Genomic DNA, 19,906 nt, shown 5'->3' on the forward strand with positions numbered 1-19,906 from the left:
GCGTCTAGTGAATTTAAGTTCATCTTCTAGATGTTTACTCTCAAAGAAATTCGTTAAAATGCGCTGAATGCAGGGAAGGTGGTTTCCCTATAGTTTCCTTCACATGCATAGCCATATCTGCTCCACTGATTTATTCTGCAGAATCCAACAAGGTTGAGTTACCGTCCTCTATTTCAAATAATATCCGATGATATCCACATTCCTAGCGCGAAATGGGCCGGGGGGGGGGGGTGTTAATATGGGTTTCTCAGTGTCATGCTGTCAGGTCATATGTGTTCTCAGGGATTTCAGGGAGGTTGTAGGGAAATCCCCGGCACTAAAACGTGAGAATCTGTCATGCTGTATCTGTCATCTGTATCGCTCTGTCATGTAAATATGTACGGGCGAGGGTATGTAACTGTCAGTTATCGAATATATCAGTTACCGTTCTTTAACTCCATCTTCACTTTGTGCCTACGCAGCGGCGTTGGGTAGTTTCGATGTTGTGTCGGCGCAACGAAGTATGGACGGTGGTATAAACCACACAAACGAAACGAAAGTAAAACAAACGGTCAAAGTGCCGGTAGTGGTTTAGTCCGTTTAGTAGTTTGCAGTTGACACGTTTCGAAAAGTGACATTTTTCACCAGCCAGAGTAAAAGTTAGCTCAAATGAAATAATCGCATACAGCTCAGATGGCAAACAACGAGGATGTTGACAAACGCAGCACTATGCGCGGACGCTGTTCTGCCAACGGACAGGAGTTACAACTGCGAACACAATCGTGGGTTGAGTTCGTCAGCCGAGGTCACGTCGCTGGTACCCAGTTGAATGGTAACCCAGCATAAAGGGCAGTTCAGAAACAAACATATATATAAATAAGCAAATTATTACTTACTCTTTTACGTTTGCACTTCGCGCCAAACATTGTAGACAGCAAAGAAAGGACCGCAGAAACATTCAGACAAAATTCGAAATACAAACGTCAATTACGCGAGACAAAATGTGATACAGTTCATAGGTAATATAAACAGACTGATTTTATTTTCAGAAAAGTCAGTTTCCTACACTTGAAGCAAATCAAAGCGGAAAATGAAAACATTAACTGCGGGCCTGTTCCATGTGTTACATGGACTTCGCGCGGTTGGGGAGGAACGACAGACGACAAGACTTGGCAATGGATGTTTAAACGCTAACTAACCGACCAGATGTCGGTTTTTCGGACTTGGCGATACTTCTTATGTTTGTAACATCCCGTCCCGAAGCCATGCTTGCTGGTGAAATCCATCATGCGATCGTACTATTAGTCTGTTCGATACCCCTTGTCACGGCTGATTTGAAACCGTTCGACGACTCGATCCTGTTCAAAATCACTTGGCCGACGGCCGATTCGTTGTTGAAGAACAACGACTTAGTAAATCAAAAACAAGATGACGGAAAGGTGAGAAACGCATACCGTGCTCCTGTATCGATTACGCGTTTATGCGGTCACGTCAACATTGACGTGGCTGGCGTAGCGTCCAACTGTTTTGGTCACGAACTATCATATTTCTGCACAAAGCACGAACCAGGAGTTGAAACGATGTATTTTTTTTTTCAGGACTACGAATCCCTTTGGGTGGTCTCTGCAGATAAAGAGCGGTATCAGTGCCTGTTGCCAAAAACAGTATCGACAAAAAAGGTATAGAGTTCGCAGTAGAGCTCCCAGCTCGGTGATACATCTTAATTTGCTTCTTTTAAGGGCGAAGAAAAGGGAGAACAATATCGCGGACCGACACCACTTACACTTCTGAAGCCACTCTTTGTTCGGACATTTTGCTCTTATAGGGTGAGCTCATAAATGTACATCGTGTGACTGTGCGCTCATGAAACAAATCAACTGACAGCTAGAACAGTACTGGACATACGAGCTCTGCCATGGAAAGCGCATACGCCAGTATCATGAAGAAAGTCTTATCAACAAGGTGAGATACAGAGAAACCTGATAAGCTAAGGATGGCAGAAGAGACATGATGCAGGAAATCGTATCATCAGGGTTCCACTGTACTCCAGTGTGTCTCGTAGTGAAGAAAGGAACATCATGTACTTCCTCACCACATTGCAGGTATCTGTACAGGAGTTCTACCTTGGAAAGTATGATGCACAGAAGTTGGACCGTGACGGTGAATTACTACTTTGAGTATCACATAAATTGCTGTCATGAATGCGCAGTGTACAATATAGTATGTGGTTTGTGTGTTGTTTCAGAAGCAAATTACCTAATAGAGTACGCTTCGAAGCAAAAAGGTGGAACAAAGGTGAGGGCAGACATTTGTTGTCAGCAATTTCACTTAATTGCAACTTTTTGCAGAAAGTAGACACAATCCGTGTGGAAGGATTAGAGATGCCTTTCTTTGCAATCAACATGTCGGACGGAACACTGTGTGACATCAACGGAATGCAGCGCAGCACCCGTGTTCTTTACGTCTGCAATGAGGATGCTAAGAATGAAGTCATTTCCATAGAAGAAGTGTCCACGTGTGAATACCAGGCTGTGGTGCTTACACCATTTCTGTGCAAACATCCTGACTACAGGTATGGTGAAAGGGCACTAAGGCCATGTGCAGAGAGTTTCTTAACGCCATCCTTGCTGCATAGCTTGTCTCTGCAGTACGGTGGGCACAGCTCTAACTGCGTGCTGCTACACAAAAATAGTCCTAAATTACCAATAGTCTTATCACAGTTCTCAAGAACAAACTTAATCTGCAAGCATACACAAATTAACAGGATAGTAACAGCCCCATCCAGTTCTATTTGACGCATGTTTCAGATGGGTCTGTGCCTGGTATGTCTCTCTGTCTAGATAGCTTGAGGGAAATTTTGCAAAATTATGTACGCATTACTCGATTTCTCTAGCAATCAATCTCGCAAGTTCTTAAGGGATATAAATTTCACACGGCCAGGATCAGGATGGTTGTGTTTTCTTCCCCGTTCTCACCTTCAACAGTGTTTTCTAAAAAGCAAGGACTAATAAAATTGTACTGCAAGCATTCCATTATATTGCAGGTTCAATGTTGCTTCTGAGAATGACATCCTCTGCCTCGCGAGAGATGGTGCCCCGTCTCAACCAAAGAGCCTGCAGCAGTTGCAGGAGGAGCTATTGCAGTTACAAAGCCCTCCTAGTGAGGTAAGCTTACCTCACTAGGATATGTGCCATGCAGTCCTTAGGGCAACTGTCGAGACCAATATAGACAGGATGAATGGCAAAAGGGGTGCTGGGAGCTATGAAGGTTGAACACCACTGGTACAAACTGTATTTCTCGCAGTCTGTGCACAAACCAGATCCAATCATGAAACCCACGTGGCAAAGCAAGAGGGTCGTCGACTCCATGATCGTCGAATCGAGTTCTCCACACGACCCCAAACTAGTCAGAGACTTCCTCAGTGGTGATCACTGCCTCTCTGGTGTAAGTGCTGCAGATTTCTAAACACGTAAATGTGACCTTGCACAAATTTTGGAGGTGGGCTGGAAAAATTTATGATTTTTGTGTTTGCTTTCAGGGCACAGGCTGGTGGCAGTACGAGTTTTGCTACGGGAAGAAAGTTGTGCAATTTCATGAGGTGACTAGCTGGTCGTCTTTTGAAGTACCGCAATTTCCTGCGTACAACGTGCGTGATACACTGCGGAACTTGCCCTCTGGGCCCCCTACTCTCCGCTATATGACAGTGCATATTATAAGTGGCGTTTCCCGTCCCGGTAGCAACCTTTTATATATAGGTTGTGGTCTCAAACCCCGCTGAGAACGGCACTAACTTGGTGGCAGGGTACCGTTGCTTAAACACACCTTACACGTCTTCCGCACGGGACACTAAATATGTACTGTGTTCCGTGGTTCTGGCGTACATTAATTGACGCTTAGGTGGGCACAATTAATCCACGGGCCGACCACTCATCATCATCATGGATGTCTCCCGACATAAAGTCACCAATTATCACAGATGATTATAATGCGATTCATCTCAGTGTGACACTTCCTTGTTTTTCTGAGCATAAGCACTGACTGACTGAGCTTGTGCGTGTTATTTTAAAAGTGGAATTTTTGCCAGGCGAGCGCTGTCTGTGGTTTACGTCGTTTACACAAATCGCCCTCGACTCGTGTCTAAATGAGTGAGTGAGAGAGAGGAAGATGTAAGAGAGAATGGGAATAGCGTGACTAGTTGTCTGTCCCCCTTGTACTTGTGGCACTCTAACTCAAGCGAAAACTCTAGGGAAAGGTGCAGTGGTACCATATCCGACCGCAGATCAGAAGACCCAGGTTCGATTCCTGGCATCCGCACCTTTTCCCTGAGTTGCATGAATTCAGTGCACGTTATTAGCCGGAAACTGCGGTAATGTTCCCAGTTACTGACCAGACGGGATGATGGGAACTGATCCAGTACTGGCATTCTTTCAGGAAAAAGGCAAGCCTCGAATCGAAATTCTTCTAGGGATGTGGGACAAGGAAAAGCACATTGCGTGGCTTAGTGAGCATCCCAGACAGAAGCCCAAGCCGGGAAAGGCTCCTAGGTAAAGAAATTTGTGTGTGCTTTTGTTTAACCTAACACTGCTTGTCTGTCTCCCTGCAGGTACATTTCTCATTTCTACTCCGATGGTGATGTCTGTGATCTGACTGGAAGCAAACGTACTGTGGAGGTCAGACTCAAGTGAGTCGTGATCACGTAAAACTGGTGATGTGTGTTGGACAGATGATCACCGGATGTACTCTGCTTCAGGTGTAAAGATGTGAAAGGGCACCCTGACAGCGTCACGCTCTACTTGTTGGAACCAAAATCCTGCGAGTACATCTTGGGTGTAAGTTACAGGCTTATTCTCTCCAACCCTCATTGTTGCCCACCGCATGAGTGAGTGCCACAATGTTGCCACAAAAAGTCCCAGAATTCGAGGCACGATCCCACTGAATCGCCAGGTTGTCATATATGGGAAAATGGGCTTCATCCATAAATAGTGTCCATTGCACAATACGTGCAGCCAATTCTTGAACACTAACTTCGGACTAGATACAAACTGTTTGTTTCGGGCCTCTTAAATTCTAATGGGCTACTTCAAGGACCGATGAGGCGACATTTAATATGGCTCGACAGTGTTCCATTTGTCAGGCTGTGCATCAGGAGCAATCACGCAAAATATTTTTGCATTGTGGTGCACTGTCGCTGTGCCATCAAATTTACGAAAACGCTCTGAAAAAGCAGCCTTGGACGTCTGGCCTGATCCCCATCCCGACGTTGGCAGCTCCTGAGTTCTTTATTGTCAGCTCATGTGCTGCTTATACCCGCTTCAGCTGCACCGGTCTACGTCACAAGTCCAGGGTTTATACAGAATACCCGAGCAAAAATTCGAGGAGATTTCATGGATTTCAAGGTGCAAACGGATTATATTAAATGAAGTTCGGAATGGCTTTCACTGTCCGGGTACATGCGATGGAAAACTTGAGCAGCGTTTGCACAAGGCTTTTTAGAAGTAGTGGGAGGTTCTTACTGGCCACGTCAACTGCTGGAGGGTCAGATGAACTCGGCTTATCTTCACAGCAATATCCAAGCGTTCTAAACGTTTGAAGGTAACAGGTGTCTGGCCTCATCTACAAATGATAATCTTTGCAATTATGCCAGGCAGCTTGGAATTTGCATGTTCCACCTGGCATCTTCATGCGTGATGTGATGAAAGTGAAAATCCGACGGAGATGCTGAAAAAAGCACGCGCAAGTCAGGTGCGGGAGCCTGCTCATTGCATACTCTTCTAATGTCCCAACAAACACCCAGATGGCGCCACGGTGTACTCTCCCACGCGGCAGGAAAAAATGCGCGGGAAGAGAATGCAGAGGAGAGATGAATGCGGAGAAAATGTAGTGGCAAGACGTGCCTCCTGACATGCTCAGCCGCTGCATTTTCAAGGAATACAAGGACAGACGCTATGTTCAAGGCGTTTCAAGCGCCCTCAAAAATCGTTTTTAGAAATCAAGGGTAGTCAATGATTTTAAGGGCCTGTACGAACCCTGCAAGTCACATGATCGGCCCTGCTAGGGGGATAGCTGACATCACAACGTACCCTCCTTTTCCCCTCATTCCCTTACACGCTCTTTCAAAGGGGGGTGGAGGATTTTTAAAAGGTGTGTGGAACAAAGGCCTCGTCCACACCCCTCGTTCTTTCGCAGGAGCTCATTGTATTTGTTGCAGAACATGCCACAACCGAAAAAAGATAAAGGGAGGGAGTACCTCGGTGCTTCTTTAAAAAGTCTAATACAGTATGTGGCCTTGCACTTTCCCTGACCGTATAATTTCACCACACCTCACACAGTGGCTTTTCCGCAGCCTGGTGTAAATGCCTGATCACACAGATGCACCTGCACCCACAGATTGGTGGTGGTGATGCATCTTGAGCTGTAGTTGTGATAACAATGACAGCGTGGTGCAATGCAGGTGGTAAGCATCATGCTACCATGAACGAGTATTCCTCGCTTGGTCTTGTTAGAGAACAGTTTGTCGAAACGAGGGTGGGGTTTGGTCACACCAACTCTCAGTTCCGGCTCGATGTTGAGCTGCGACCTGTACTTTGTTCCCGTCGCCGTCACTGCAGTAAGTCAAGTTCACATAAGTATGTCGAGGGAAAGGGAAGATGTTCCTCATGCCTTTAGTGCTCAATATCATGAACCTTCGTACCAACCCTGCCCAAAATTCGTGAAGTGACTGCAGCGGAAACTGTTGCTTTTTGTTTTCAAGTTCCCAAGCCACTTCGACCTGCAGTTTGGGAAGCACTGATGTACAGTATGTTACATGCTACAATGTAACATCATGGGGTAATGTGAAAGAGCCCCGCTGCCACCTTAATGAAAATTGCTCTTGTCATAACCTAGAGCCTCTTTTTCCATCCTTCAATACAAGCCAGTACCAAAAAAGCCAATGAGATGTTTTGGAGTTTGGAATCATGATGTTACTGCAGAAGCTGAATGAGAATAGTAGTTGCTTTTCAAAGGTGCACGGTGCACTTGTGCAGGAGCGCATTGAAAGAGGAGTAATTTAATGGAGGGAAAGAGAGGGGGCTTAGAAGTCACGATTGTGCTTTAAATTATACGATAGCAAATTTTGAAAAGGCTTGTTTCTTCCTACTTTATTCTGCGTGATCAGATATCCCCTACTTTTTGACGATTCTACAAAGGGGTGGCGAATGAGCCAGCACAATGGGCAAGCAAACATGTCATTAACAAAGCGGGAGCTTTGAAACAGATCAGTTGAAATGAGGGAGGGGAAAATGTATCCCAATGGCCAAAAAGTAATGAGGAAAGTGAAGGAGTGTAAAGCCTTGCACCAACCTTCTTTGGGAGAAATTGTACAGCATGAACCAGATGCAATAGTGATTATTGCATTTCTCATTCCAGGTGGAATCCCCAATCATCTGCTCAATAATGGAAAACCTGGATGAAAATGGCTTGCAAGCGCCGGCAACGGAGAATGTGTAAATAACGTAGGTTCCTTTCACCTGCCCAATTGGATTGGAATGTGCCTTATGAGTCCCCAAGGTAACATGATGCAGTGGTGCCTTGTTTTCTAGACCACACATTATGAATGACGATGATAAACGTAACATTTGCAAATTAAAAGAAACAGTCTCAAGAAATCCCCGTTCACATGGTGTCGATAAGATAATTGTATATAAGAAATGTACACTCTAAATTTATCGCATCATAGTCTCGTTGAATAAACAAATGGTACGAACAAACTGCAAAGCATAATGTACATATATCACATCTAGTACTGTACTTACACCATAATATTTCAATGGAGACCGTACCTCAAGATTTCTTGATAAACGAAAAATTTGACAGTTTGGAACTCGTCGTCATCATCGATTCTCCATTGACGCTCGAGGGCTTCGATCTTTTTGTGTCCGACGTCATTTCTTCATCTGTGCTCGACTTTCGCTTTGCGGGGTTCACAACGTCATCCACTTCATTTTTGGCTTTGTTGTTCCATTCCTGAGTGCCAATAGAAAAAAGAGAATTAAGTTTCAGTAAAGCCTCATGTTTTAGGTACAAACCGGTGCAACCAATTTTTTACCGTGCTCAGCATTTCATGAGAGAACTGATGTTCTGAGGCTGGAACAACATAGAAGGGACAAATACATACAAAGCCTCAATTTGCCTAAGAAATTAACGATGAAAGATGAAAGTCACTGAAACTGCGTTGATCCCGTCGTATGAATGTGTGTATGAGTGAGCAAAAATGTAAGAGTGAAAGAAGGATGAGTGAGAGAGAGTGGCTGGTTTGTCCCTTCAGATGACGCACCCTGGAAGTCGCTGAGAAGGCGTGTTAGCTTAGCTCAATTGGTAGAGCCCTGGACCGGCAATCCAGACGATGTGGGTTCGACTCCTACAGCTGCCTAACCTTTTCAGTGACTTTCATCTTTCATCAGCATTTCATGTTTGTCTAAAATGCGAGAAGTGCTTTTTTTTTAATATCCACCCAATATTGGTTCATTTTACCGCACTTTATAGCTCCTGAAACAAAATTTTGCCACCCGAATTTTCAGAACGTAAAACCCCAACGCACAAGGCTCTAAGTTTCGGGGGGAAAAATTGTACGACTGTATTTTGCATTTGTCCATGGGTATCATGTTTTGCTCAAATGTAACACAAGCCAACTTGTATGTCTGCTGCCAAATGCACGTTGTCGTTTCATCGTCCTCATCATGGTGAAAGAAAGCGGTGTACAGCTCCCGTCAACCTTAATAATAACACTAGAAAAGAATTTGGTCTTGTTTCTGAGCGCAACAACAGCCACCCTGGGGGCACTGGGGGAATGTTAAGTGAACAAAATCCTTGCGTTAAACTAACAGAATAATTTTGTTCAATTAGGATTTCCTCACGGCCTACAAGGGTTGCTGTAATCGCGCTAGAGAACGAGACCATATTTTCCCCAGTGTTATTATTAAGGTTGACGGGAGCTGTACTATCGTTCAGGCAGTATCATTCGCACGGACGGATTGATTCCGAAGAGTACGTACCGTTCTCTCGTCGGCGGGGAGTGCCTTAAAATCCTTTATCGCCATCTTTACCCATTCATCCTTCTCCAATTCTGGGTGTTCCGATTCGAGTTCTTCCATGACCGAGTCTAGGTAGAGTTGGAAGCCAGACCTTTTTGGTGCAACAGCTCCTGTTTTTGGTCTAAGTTCCTTTTCCTGTTCAGATATTTGGTGTGGCGTGTTCTCTTGCCCTTTTGGCGCTTCGAACAATTTCATTTGTCTTGGTCCAGCCTGAAAAATTCGGCATGTTTTCTGCTGACTTTGGCATTTACATGAAGTCCACTCACCTTTGCTTTCTTAACACTGTCATCACTGTTCTCCAAAGAGTTGACTGCCCTAGTGACGCTGTCTCGTAAGACTGCGTCCAGTCCTTTGGTTGCTTGCGGCGGTTGGTTTGACTTCTGTTAAGGAGAAACAGGCAGAGCAGTGTGCCCTTCGAGTTTGTCCTCCATCAAGTGAAACAGCATGTATGCAAGCAAAATGTCTAAGATTTAATGTTGATTACTGAGTGTGACAGTTGCAGTGGATTCACACGAGTGACATCCACCAGAAGTGAAGAACGTTACACTTAACCACAAGGTATTCCATAGCAGACGACCGGGCTGATGGTGTCGTCTGCTATGTGTGCAGTACACCATTCCCAATATTCTAGCACCGTGCGAATGCTCAACACAAGCCGCAGCAGAACTTGCACCCTGTGAACAGCTTTTTGTATTTTCTTCCACTAGGATATTCCGTGCGGATGTCACTCGTGTTAATACACTGTAGACATTTGCAAAACTGTACTGTTGGAACTGTCAAAACCCATATGATTATGAGTCAGTTGCATACTATGCAAAATGTAGTGCAAGAACAACAGCCGTAATGTTTAACTACCTTGAAGGGATTGACAAATGTCTGGGCAGATTGAACAGTCAGGTGGCCAGCTGTTGACTTATTCTCTCTTACTAGAAGAGAAAGCAATATATACAGTTACTATTAAAGTTGTTAGGGTTGTAAAGAGTAAGCTACAATTACAGATAGCCCCATGAAAAAAAAATATTTCTTTACAAAAGTTACTTCTTTGCATATTATCCCAATGTTCACTGAAAAACCTGAGCACACGTACTGAATAATGCGTGTTCCTTACTTCTACATGAATAACTGAAAGGTTAGCGAAGATTATGCAGAAAGTAAACAGTGGTATGTACGAAAGTAAGTTACAACTATGCATCTGGAAATGTACCTACTATTTTCTCCAGGCTACACAAAAAGTATCTACATACAGCTACTAGACTTTGATACCAAACAGGCCTGGTTAGAGTAAGAGATATACACTATCGCTGTTTTAACCACTACTACTTACCCTCACTTTCATTCAGTTCAGTATCTCCCTCAGCACGTGAAGCCTTGCGAACAGACAGGGGTTTTGGGCGAAGCACAGCTCCTTTGTCTTTTGTTGTATCTCTGAGTCAAACGAACATCCCCCAATGAACCTCAAAGGTTTCCACATTTCCACCGTTCGCACTAATTACCTAAAAGCCTTAATCATTTTTGAGGCAGCTCCAAGCGCCACCTCTTCTGGATCCTCTTCAATTTCTTCGTCTACTTCATCGTTGTCATTGTGCTGCCCCTCCCTTAACTCCTCCACCAGGCGTCCGACTCTCTCCGCAAGAGCCAGGTGGTGGCACTTGGCAGCATATTGTGCTGCCCCCTGGACGACTTGTTCAGTTTTCATCAGGTGTACCACATCTAGTGCACGATACTCACGATCTGCACGTGTGGCCAGCTGCATGATATTTTCAAATACTGGTACACATTCCTAGGATCAGTTCAAGTTTGAAAGGAACATGCCCAAAGCAAGGAAAATGTTTACGTTTATGTGGATACCGAAATGCAATTTGTATTGGATATGTGCATGACTATACCTATTGTAAATTTCACAGTATTGCTCTGCATCGACAATAATTTACTCTACGTTGTTTACGGCCTGGCTCACACATCACTCGTTCAAGGTTATTAGTATAAGCGATGTAGCGTTTCATGCATTTTTCTTCTTCTTGTGACAGTACTAAAGTAAAGCTGAACTAGAGTAATGCACTATTAAATATTATTATTGCGCAGTCTCCCATCAGTCTGCACTACACTCCGACAAAACATAGGAGCTACAGTTACAGAGGTATATGTCCGCCAGCGGATAATGTAGTCCACACATCGAGAATGGGGCATAGGGGTGTTGTAGCAAAGTTTGTACAGCGCCATTTCGGGCCCAGGCGGCCATGGATCCAAACAGTAGGGAGTTTCATTGACGGATTCTGTGTGGTGTTTTAAGTGGTATGCGTCAAGGAGAGCTACAAAACCTGTAGGAAATCCACAGAAAAAGCGGTGCATCTTGCCAAGTGCAAACAACTCTGACCATGTATTTGAAAGTGCCACGTCGTCTGCTAAACTACCGCGCGTTGCATACTTTGGGCCCACAGAAACAGGTCTAGGCAAGGCAGATGGAGAAGCTGATTCGCATGTTTTCTCAACATGAATTCTTGTATGCTCCCTTTAAAAGCATGCAGATCTGCTCCAAGTATGTTGTCTGTATGTTGAGCATTTTTTGCAATGTGACCAGTGTACAAACAACAGTGTGAAGCATGCAGGTGCGCTACATTGTGACTCATGTGTGATTGTGTTCTTAACCCCTTCGCTTCCGCCGATCGGTCACTGCAACGCACACAGCATTCCACGATTTATTCCTCACGAATGTCCAGTGCAGGTACGACAGAATGAAAAGCATAACATCTGCTACAAAAGACGCAGGAGAATAATTTTTTGCGTTATTTTGCTCCCAAAACTTAGGCTACTGTGATGCACTTAAAGGACATTCTTGGTGTGATATAACTAGAGCCTGAAGTTTTCGGGCAATTTTCTTTTCTTTTTTTTTTTTCAAACTTGGGGGGGGGGGGGTAAAAATCGGGGAAATAAACATGTGCTCTAAATTCCTGCAAATTCAGGTGGAAAAACTTCCAGTATGCTAAACTCGGGGAGAAATCGGGCTCTATTACTCAGACGAATTGTACTGGTTTGGTAGAAATGGTGATGTAATTGCGTTTACTGCCAAACAAACTAGTGTTCGTCCCTACAGATGTTTCAGTGAGGGCAATAGGCCAGGTAAAAATGGGGTTTCACCCTAAAGTGGCAACCTTCAATTCGGGGAAGAATCGGGTTAAACCCTAAAACTTCAGACTCTAGATATAATGGCGCAGACACCACTGAAACGTCGGGTTCGGATGCCTCACTGACTATCTTTATCCCAATCCTCGAATTCATCATCTTTTGTAAATTCTGGGTCATCACAATCTTCATAATTGTCACTCTTGAATCATCACTGGTGAGACTTGTGCTTCTCCGCGATCACGTTCTCATGCAAAAAACGCGCAAATTGCCATCACAAATACTGGATTGCCATTGCCATCTGTCGTTAAAAGTATTAACCAAACAAGGGGAGCATTGACAGTGTCGCAATCTATTAGCGCTCTTTTAAAATAAGCGCTTTTCTGGAGGCCAGTGGATCGCCAGCTTCTTCCGCCGTGGCCCCTTTCTAGGAGGCCGGTGGACCGCCGGCTTCGGAAGTGAATGGGTTAACTTGTCCGAAAGTATAAATGGGTATGTGTTGCATCAGCCGAAAGCAAACAGTTTAAAAGCAGGCGAAAACTGGCACCAAATAGTTCTTACCGCAAATAACTTAAGCATAACATGATTAAGCTTCTGTCGTGCTGGAACCAATTCATCTGCGACGTCCATTCCTTTCTCCTCCCAGTAGTGTAGTAGGTCAACTAGGAGTTGGAGCCTTTCATATTCCTCCTGTATGTACAAAAATGCATTGTGCTATGTCAATGCTTTGCTTCAAAATAGGAATTAGGTAATCTGACTCAGCCAGAAGTGTATGTACCTCCAACTTGCCCTTTTCGGTTCCCTGTTCAGCGAGTGGAAATTGGAAATTGAGGATAGACACCACGGGCCTTGGAAGCACTGGGGGATACCGTGTGCCCTTGCACAGAATGCATCTGTACAAAATCGTTTAATTGGAGAGATTATCCCACCGCCACCACCTGTCATATTACTCACCTCACCAGTTGTCGAACTTCACTGACTCCTATTACAAAGAAGTGGTCAGATTTTCCCTTCGTCTGAAAGTACGTGACTGCATAGTATAACATTTAAAATGTTCTACGTAGTACATTCTGGCAGGTTAAATAAGCAAGGTGTCTGTTCACCCACTTTCTCTTTGGTGTTGCACACTGGAAGCCACCCATGATTGTAAGAAGAACTCAAAATGCAAACTGTTCCGAAGGAGTCCACGTAGCACGGTGAACCTTCGTCCGTGAACCTGCAACGCAAAAAAAAAAAAACGTTCATCACGACACCCGTCGATTTGCTGTTGAAGGGACGTACCCAGCCCAAGAAATTTCCGCCTTGTGAGACAACGGAACTTGCACGGAACGCAGCCAACTCTGCTTTTTGCCAATTTGGTATCTGACCATTGCGATAGACTGGTGCCCAGGGATACCTGCAGCACAGAGATTTCGAATCGTTTGATGAAGGGGCAGCTCCGCAGTCCTCCCGCACTTCGGTGCTGCTTTGACAGAGACCCACGTGAGACACTCACCAGCTCCTTGATGGTAGAATACAGCTAATGTGTCCCCAGATCCTGCTATGCACAGCAAAGGGCCTGGCAGACGGAGTACCTGCTGCTGCATGCCTCCCAATGTGAACAAGCGTAGCAAACCTGAGCTGCAGGCAACAGCTGCCCATCTTGATCCTAGTGCAATGCCCTGCAAGGCACAACACAATTGAACCTCTGTATGCAATAACGGGACAAGTCGAAAAATCCCAAACCGAGAAAAGGGGCCTGATGTGGTTGTCCGCCCCATTGACACACATGCATTTCACGCTTTTTACCCTGCTGTAGCTGGCCAACAAATCGCAATGAGGTCCTAAATTTTCATTGCCAGGTGCATACTGGCATGTAGATGTCATTGCAGCAAAAATACTAAAAAGGGGATAAGTCGACTTATCCCCTTATTGCATACAGTGGTTCAATTAGTCCTGTCAAATTTTATACTGGAAAAAAGTGTGGAATCTAACTGAGAAGCGCAGAATGTCCTTTGGTACATGACTGAAATTGGAGTTAGCGCTTGCTGTATGTGTCTCTTCTCCTCTGCCTCGTCCACACGCACTAACTCCGATTTCAATGTGGAATCTATCTATCCTGGAAACAATATTTTCTGACACATCTTGTGAGAATATTTTGTGGACTATAGTTGTCTTCTCCAGCTAGTCCCAGATTACAAGCAAATGACATTTGTAGAAAGAGGCCATGTAGAAGGGAATAAGTGCTGATGTTGCCTGACAACAATCGTATGGTAAAGTTAGGACTTCCATCTTGAGCAAGTCTCAAACTCTAAAGCCACAATGTAAGCCTAAAAAAAAAAGTTTATGTTCTAAAGGCCTGGCATCCCTTCAAATTTGTGACTTTGACAACATCAACTTCTATCCCTAAGCTCAAATTAATGGTAATTTGTAAATAAACAGTCTCAAATGAACTACAGTTCATTAAATAATGTAAGTGTAGCAAATATTTTAACCCGGATTTAAAATTACTCAGTATGAAACAGGTACTGTTGCACTTTCTATGTTTCCATCCCCCAGTGGCAAAAACAATGGCTCACGAATGGCTTAATGGCTCACAGAACAATGTTCTGCATGTTCACAATTGTACAGATTGAGGGCGCTCGGTTTAAGCTTTGATTATTTACACTAGCAGCGCAATAGACGATACACGAGAAAGGCGAAGGAGGTGGAAGTCTTGTGTCGTATTGCTAGTACTAATAATCTGAGCTTTACATGTTGCCAGCCTGATAGACAAACATATCTCAATGCACACCTCTGCACATCTGGTTTCGGTAGTTAGAAGTGCTAATCAAAAAGACGAACCTCAATGTTCTCTTCACCCGGCATCTCCAAAGACCATTCCTTGTTTGAATCCCACGTTCCAAAGTGCAGGCACACCAGCTTGCTTCACAAGAACAAAGCAAAGTACAATGGTGAGTCGTCAATATATGTTGCAATGTCTCTGAATCAAGTCCTGTAAACCATCACACAGATGTATATCATCACAGTACGCTTCATAGCATGCTCAGAGCAAAACAGAAGCTAGACTGATATCCAGATGACGCATTCCGACAATACACACTGACAATACTCATGATACAATACAATACGCCTACAATACATGCTGACAATACACATGACACACTCGACAATATTCCACAACAACTGCGGCATGAAAGCCTGGTAGTATGGATAACCGCAAGCTTTGATCTATATCAGCTGACAAAAGCGTACAGTGTTCCTATGGACACTCTAGTGGTGCAAGTAAAAATGTATGGTACAGAAAACTGCGCATTCGGGGGTTTTGCTATGCATGCATTACCTGGAGCTGCTGTCTTCACGTGGGCAAGCCAAGAGCAAAGCTTCTTCCGAGAGAGCTGCCATAGTGTGACCCAGGGCATTGCTTTGATGTAACGGGTGATGGACAGTAGTGTCGTGGAATTCTACTTCGATGCTGTTCTCTTCTTCTGTATTGTATGCTCTCACCATCCCAACAGAGTTCCACAGCTGTGTCAAGTAAACGAGGTTCAAACGAGATCTTCCCGTTCAAGTCAGCAGTACATTCAGGATTTCAGCTAAGATGAGGGTGCTCGCAACAGAAAAGGAAATTTAGTCCAATGGAGATTTCCAGTTTACAAATTATTTTGGTCATGAGCTTTCTTTCTCTGTCTCTCTCTCTCATTTTTAAATTTGGAAAGAAACGTGATGCTTGTGTGTGTTCTGGCAATTGTCGTGATACCAGATTATTTGTTGTGAAATGCAAACAGCGACATCAGAAATTATTTGTGGACTAAGTGAAGGTACCTCTTGCAGTGCCAGATTTTTTGTGAGCAATAACTTCCCAAAAGTTTGGTTAGGTAGCAAGGGAGCTGGTGATAAGTATCCATGACATAGGAAAACACCGAGACGAAGGACAAAAAGGGACACACACACAGACACACGTCTGAATACATGTTGTTGAGAGATTGTGTGTGTTTCCCTCTTTGTCCCTCTTCTCAGGATTTTCCTACCATGGATGCAGAAAGTTTAACGTGCGCAGTGTGGTGCTTACACACCATGAAACGATGCTGCAAGTGTACAGGTGTGGAACCCGGCTGGAACACTTCTTGAACCAGAGGTGGCTCTGGCCCACTGTACACCTCCCGTATGACTGTAGTGGGGGCTGCTGGTTTTGCATCTGCCTCTGCTGACTCGTCGCCAAAAATTTTGGGCTCGTAGGTTGCCTTTATGGCACCCAGGTCTGTTGTATTGAGAGCAATGTGAGTTTGTTGCAGAATGTGAATGCTTCTGTGAAAAGGAGCAATGATACGCACCAATAGCATCAGGGTCGTCACTGTCGTCGTCATCTTTTATGGCTGGCTTCGACTTGCGCTGGTCTGAACGTACATTGTCCATCTCGTCATCGTCATCCAGTGCGAAAGGGAAGTCTTCAAACTCCATATCGTCATCTGTCGCCTGCTTCGATTTTGTAGCTGCAGCCTGTAGGTTTGTAGTCGTGTAATACAATTGAAAAAGGCGTAAAATGATGTAAATACAGTCAAACTCCTTTACAACGAAACTCAGGGGACAGCAAAACAAATTTGCAGTAAAGGTATTTTCGTTAAAAAGGATGTCCATTATTGGACCTATAGGGCTCCAGCGGGACCCAAAAAAAATTTGCTGTAGTGGTATTTTCGTGAAAAAGGTGTTCGCTTATAAAGGAGTTTGACTGTATACAAAAAACATTCGGTTTTGCTACAATAAAGCAACTGGGAATTAATTACCAAAATTGTACTGATGTGCATCAGCAGTATTTTATAGTGCCAAACAACATGAACTACTCTTGAATAAAATTTTGGGAATAAGGAACAGAACGTCGGCTGATGTAGAACACCACACGAATCATCCTCAGCTCCCCATTTTTTATACTACTACGACATACATAGGAGCAACCATCCAGCCAAACTGGGTAAACCCGTCAATAAAGAAAAGAAAAGGAAGTCGTTAGGTCATGCTTAAAGTTGCAAACGTTTCTTACTGAATCTGCAGTGCTTGCAGACGGTTTGTCTCCGATATCGTCGATCAGACCTAGCTGGCCCTAAAAAAAGAAAGTGTTACGATGCTCATGCAACATTGCTAAACTAATGGGCACAACTGGTCATGTCACCTGATTATCACAATATGCAATCTCATTTTTTCGAGCCGGGTTCCACGCCATACTACAGATGGCATGGTTCTTTTCGTGCGTGTGTCTGCAAAAAAGAATATTTGCAGATGTCGTTACTTTTACGAAAGATCAAGGGCACATGTAACAGAAACAGAAGTAACCAACCTATTATGCTCACATTTCAAGTAACTGGAAGTGTTGAAAGTCCCAGATAAAAACTTGACCTTTTGTTGTACTCGCTGCTAGTAACGTGCCGCATGCACTGAATGCCACGATCGAGAACATCTGCTTTCAGGGGAGTAAATGTAGGTATAAATAAAACTAGGCTTAAAGCGCCACTACAGACTTTAAATGTAATCTTTATTTTATTTTGTATTTTAAACGAACCTTGCTCAAAGACACAAAACTCTCAAAAGTATAAATGAAGTTTATGATTCCTCTGCGTCGCATAGAAAAGCAATATTCTGGGACTATTCAGCGTGAAACATGTTGATTGCAGTGTCATAAATGCAGCAGGATTCTGCGGGGGCAAGGTATAGTCCGCAGTCCTTTAAGTGTAAAATCTTATTCACCTCTTCCACTGATGCATCTGTCAAAGCCTTCTTCAGTTCCCACGTGTCCCTAACGATGATGTGAACTTCTTTTCCCACGGGCATTGCTATGTGCTATAAGAGAAGTAAAAAACTTTACAACAAGTAAATCAACAATTAATAAAGTGTGCACATTCTACCTGTAAGCTATTGTGCGAGGGATATCATAGCTAAACTAAGTCTGCTATGTGCCCAATATTTTTCTTTATAGTTGCCTCACGACTTTGAAATGACACGCATTTGGGATGAAGCTTCAGCTTACAAGCTGTAATTTATTTATTAATGCCGCAATACATTTCTAAGGTCACATGCCTTATCAATCTTTCAATAATTTGACACGATATAACAACCAATGTTTGCTGAACACTTACCCTTCCATCTTTAGGTGACCAAGCCAGACGACATAACGTTTTTGACACGCTGCAATTTATTAGTGCGTTAGAACAGAACTTTTATCGTATCATCCAGCCAAATTAATGGAGAATACAATTACAAGGCTTTACGAGGCGTTAATGAGCCATGAGAATTGAGGAAGCAATGATGCATTAATTCAGCCAAATTAATAGAGAACACAATTACAAGGCGGTATGAGGGCTTAATGAGGGTACGAGGGCCACGATACATCTATCACATCACATCACATCTACACGGAACATTTATCAAAGTGTCACGACCCCCTTTAAACTACTGCATTCTCTGACTGAGTGTTGGGCCCTATAGTGCTTAATATTTATGAGCTCAGTTAGAATGAACTCATATATTTATTATCTATTACCAGAAGTCACTGCTCTTTGGCAGCACCTGCCACGTCTTGACAGGTCGCTCGTCCGTCATGTCCCAGACTTTGATGGTACCGTCGCAACTTGATGATGCCTGAAGTGGAGACGTTATTCATGCCTTGTAATTTCACAACACGGCAGTGAATGCTGTCCGTACCAAATACCGTCCTTTAGGATCCAAAGCGCAGTGGAGTATAGGGGCATTGTGTCCAGTTAATATTTTACAGCTTCCTGTATCGGCATCAACAACTTTTATGACAAAGTCTCTGCAACAAAGGTTGTGTCGTCTGGGTTTACGTACTCTTCAACCTTGATGAGCAGAACTTACCCACCCCCAGCAACAACAGTTTTTCCATCTGCGCTGCAGCTTACATGGTAAACGTCTGAAGTGAACCTTGTAATACTTCCGTCAACGTCACCACTAGGAAATTTGTAAGCATGGACAGTGTACGTATCGACAGATACAAAAATACGATCCTCCTGCGAAAAAGGTGGTCATGCTTCATTAATCGGCGTTCACGGTGGAGGATTGTCGTACGCACCACACATGCCAAAGAAAGTGCGCTGTCTCCGACGTTGTGTGAAACTGGATCGTCATCTTCAAAGCCATCCCATATGCGAACATCTCCATCGCAACCGCAGGTTAGTAGATATCTAAGATGTGAAAAATATGAACATGCAAGAAGACCTACATTTACGATTCCGTTTTTACAATGAAGGCGTACGCATTCCATTCACGAATGCGAACTTTACGTACTTTCCGCTTGGATCGTACACCAGATCTGTGTGTCCTTCAGAATGTGCGAATCTCGGGTCTTTCATTGTGCCTGGCATTCTGTAGAAGGGAAGGCAAAGCAAACAACTCAGTGAAAGTAAAAACTTACAAACCGAACCTCCAACCAGAGTTGTTCCCAGCGAACAACAAAAATTTAATTGTTTTTGAACAAGTGAACACATCTTGGACTTAAGATGTCTGTTCTGGATGTTGTAAAGTAAACAGTAACTTTGGAATTAACAACAATTTGTAGAGTAGTATACCTGAACTTGTTCTCAAACTTTTCTTTTGATGTCGTCTGCCAATGGTTCAGTTTTGGCGCGTTTCTTTGTGAAGCCGTCGTAGGGCAGCAGAAACCATTATAAAAAGTAGTGAGTTGACTGCCTTTCCTCGCTGTAAAATTTGTAATGGTTAAATTATTATATCTGTGATTATGTCTCACTTTA

General features: G+C 43.8%; 2 protein-coding genes across 2 annotated transcripts; one reads left to right on the forward strand and one right to left on the reverse strand.

Moving 5' to 3' along the window:
- The first annotated feature begins 1,091 nt into the window (after positions 1-1,091).
- On the forward strand, positions 1,092-7,728 carry LOC135396984 (endoplasmic reticulum lectin 1-like). The gene is made up of 14 exons (XM_064628259.1): positions 1,092-1,418; positions 1,578-1,658; positions 1,719-1,805; positions 1,864-1,941; positions 2,082-2,139; positions 2,225-2,274; positions 2,328-2,551; positions 3,023-3,143; positions 3,283-3,423; positions 3,518-3,577; positions 4,411-4,523; positions 4,583-4,660; positions 4,730-4,808; positions 7,387-7,728. The coding sequence occupies exons 1-14, from the start codon at positions 1,218-1,220 to the stop codon at positions 7,465-7,467; spliced, it is 1,452 nt and encodes a 483-aa protein (XP_064484329.1). The 5' UTR covers positions 1,092-1,217; the 3' UTR covers positions 7,468-7,728.
- Positions 7,662-19,795, reverse strand: LOC135396983 (WD repeat and HMG-box DNA-binding protein 1-like). Its single transcript, XM_064628258.1, has 27 exons — positions 19,724-19,795; positions 19,443-19,520; positions 19,228-19,339; positions 19,014-19,165; positions 18,843-18,951; positions 18,682-18,779; positions 18,278-18,326; positions 17,889-17,981; positions 17,495-17,601; positions 17,317-17,401; positions 17,188-17,247; positions 16,484-16,649; positions 16,226-16,410; positions 15,493-15,677; positions 14,994-15,075; positions 13,666-13,831; positions 13,452-13,566; positions 13,278-13,386; positions 13,125-13,186; positions 12,949-13,063; positions 12,732-12,860; positions 10,544-10,797; positions 10,375-10,475; positions 9,906-9,976; positions 9,317-9,430; positions 9,012-9,260; positions 7,662-7,983 (listed from the first exon to the last, which is right to left on the reverse strand). The coding sequence occupies exons 2-27, from the start codon at positions 19,517-19,519 to the stop codon at positions 7,801-7,803; spliced, it is 3,228 nt and encodes a 1,075-aa protein (XP_064484328.1). The 5' UTR covers position 19,520; positions 19,724-19,795; the 3' UTR covers positions 7,662-7,800.
- Positions 19,796-19,906: the final 111 nt, after the last annotated feature.

Source organism: Ornithodoros turicata, chromosome 6 (genome assembly GCF_037126465.1).
Source record: "Ornithodoros turicata isolate Travis chromosome 6, ASM3712646v1, whole genome shotgun sequence".
In the NCBI taxonomy this organism is placed as follows: Eukaryota; Metazoa; Arthropoda; class Arachnida; order Ixodida; family Argasidae; genus Ornithodoros; species Ornithodoros turicata.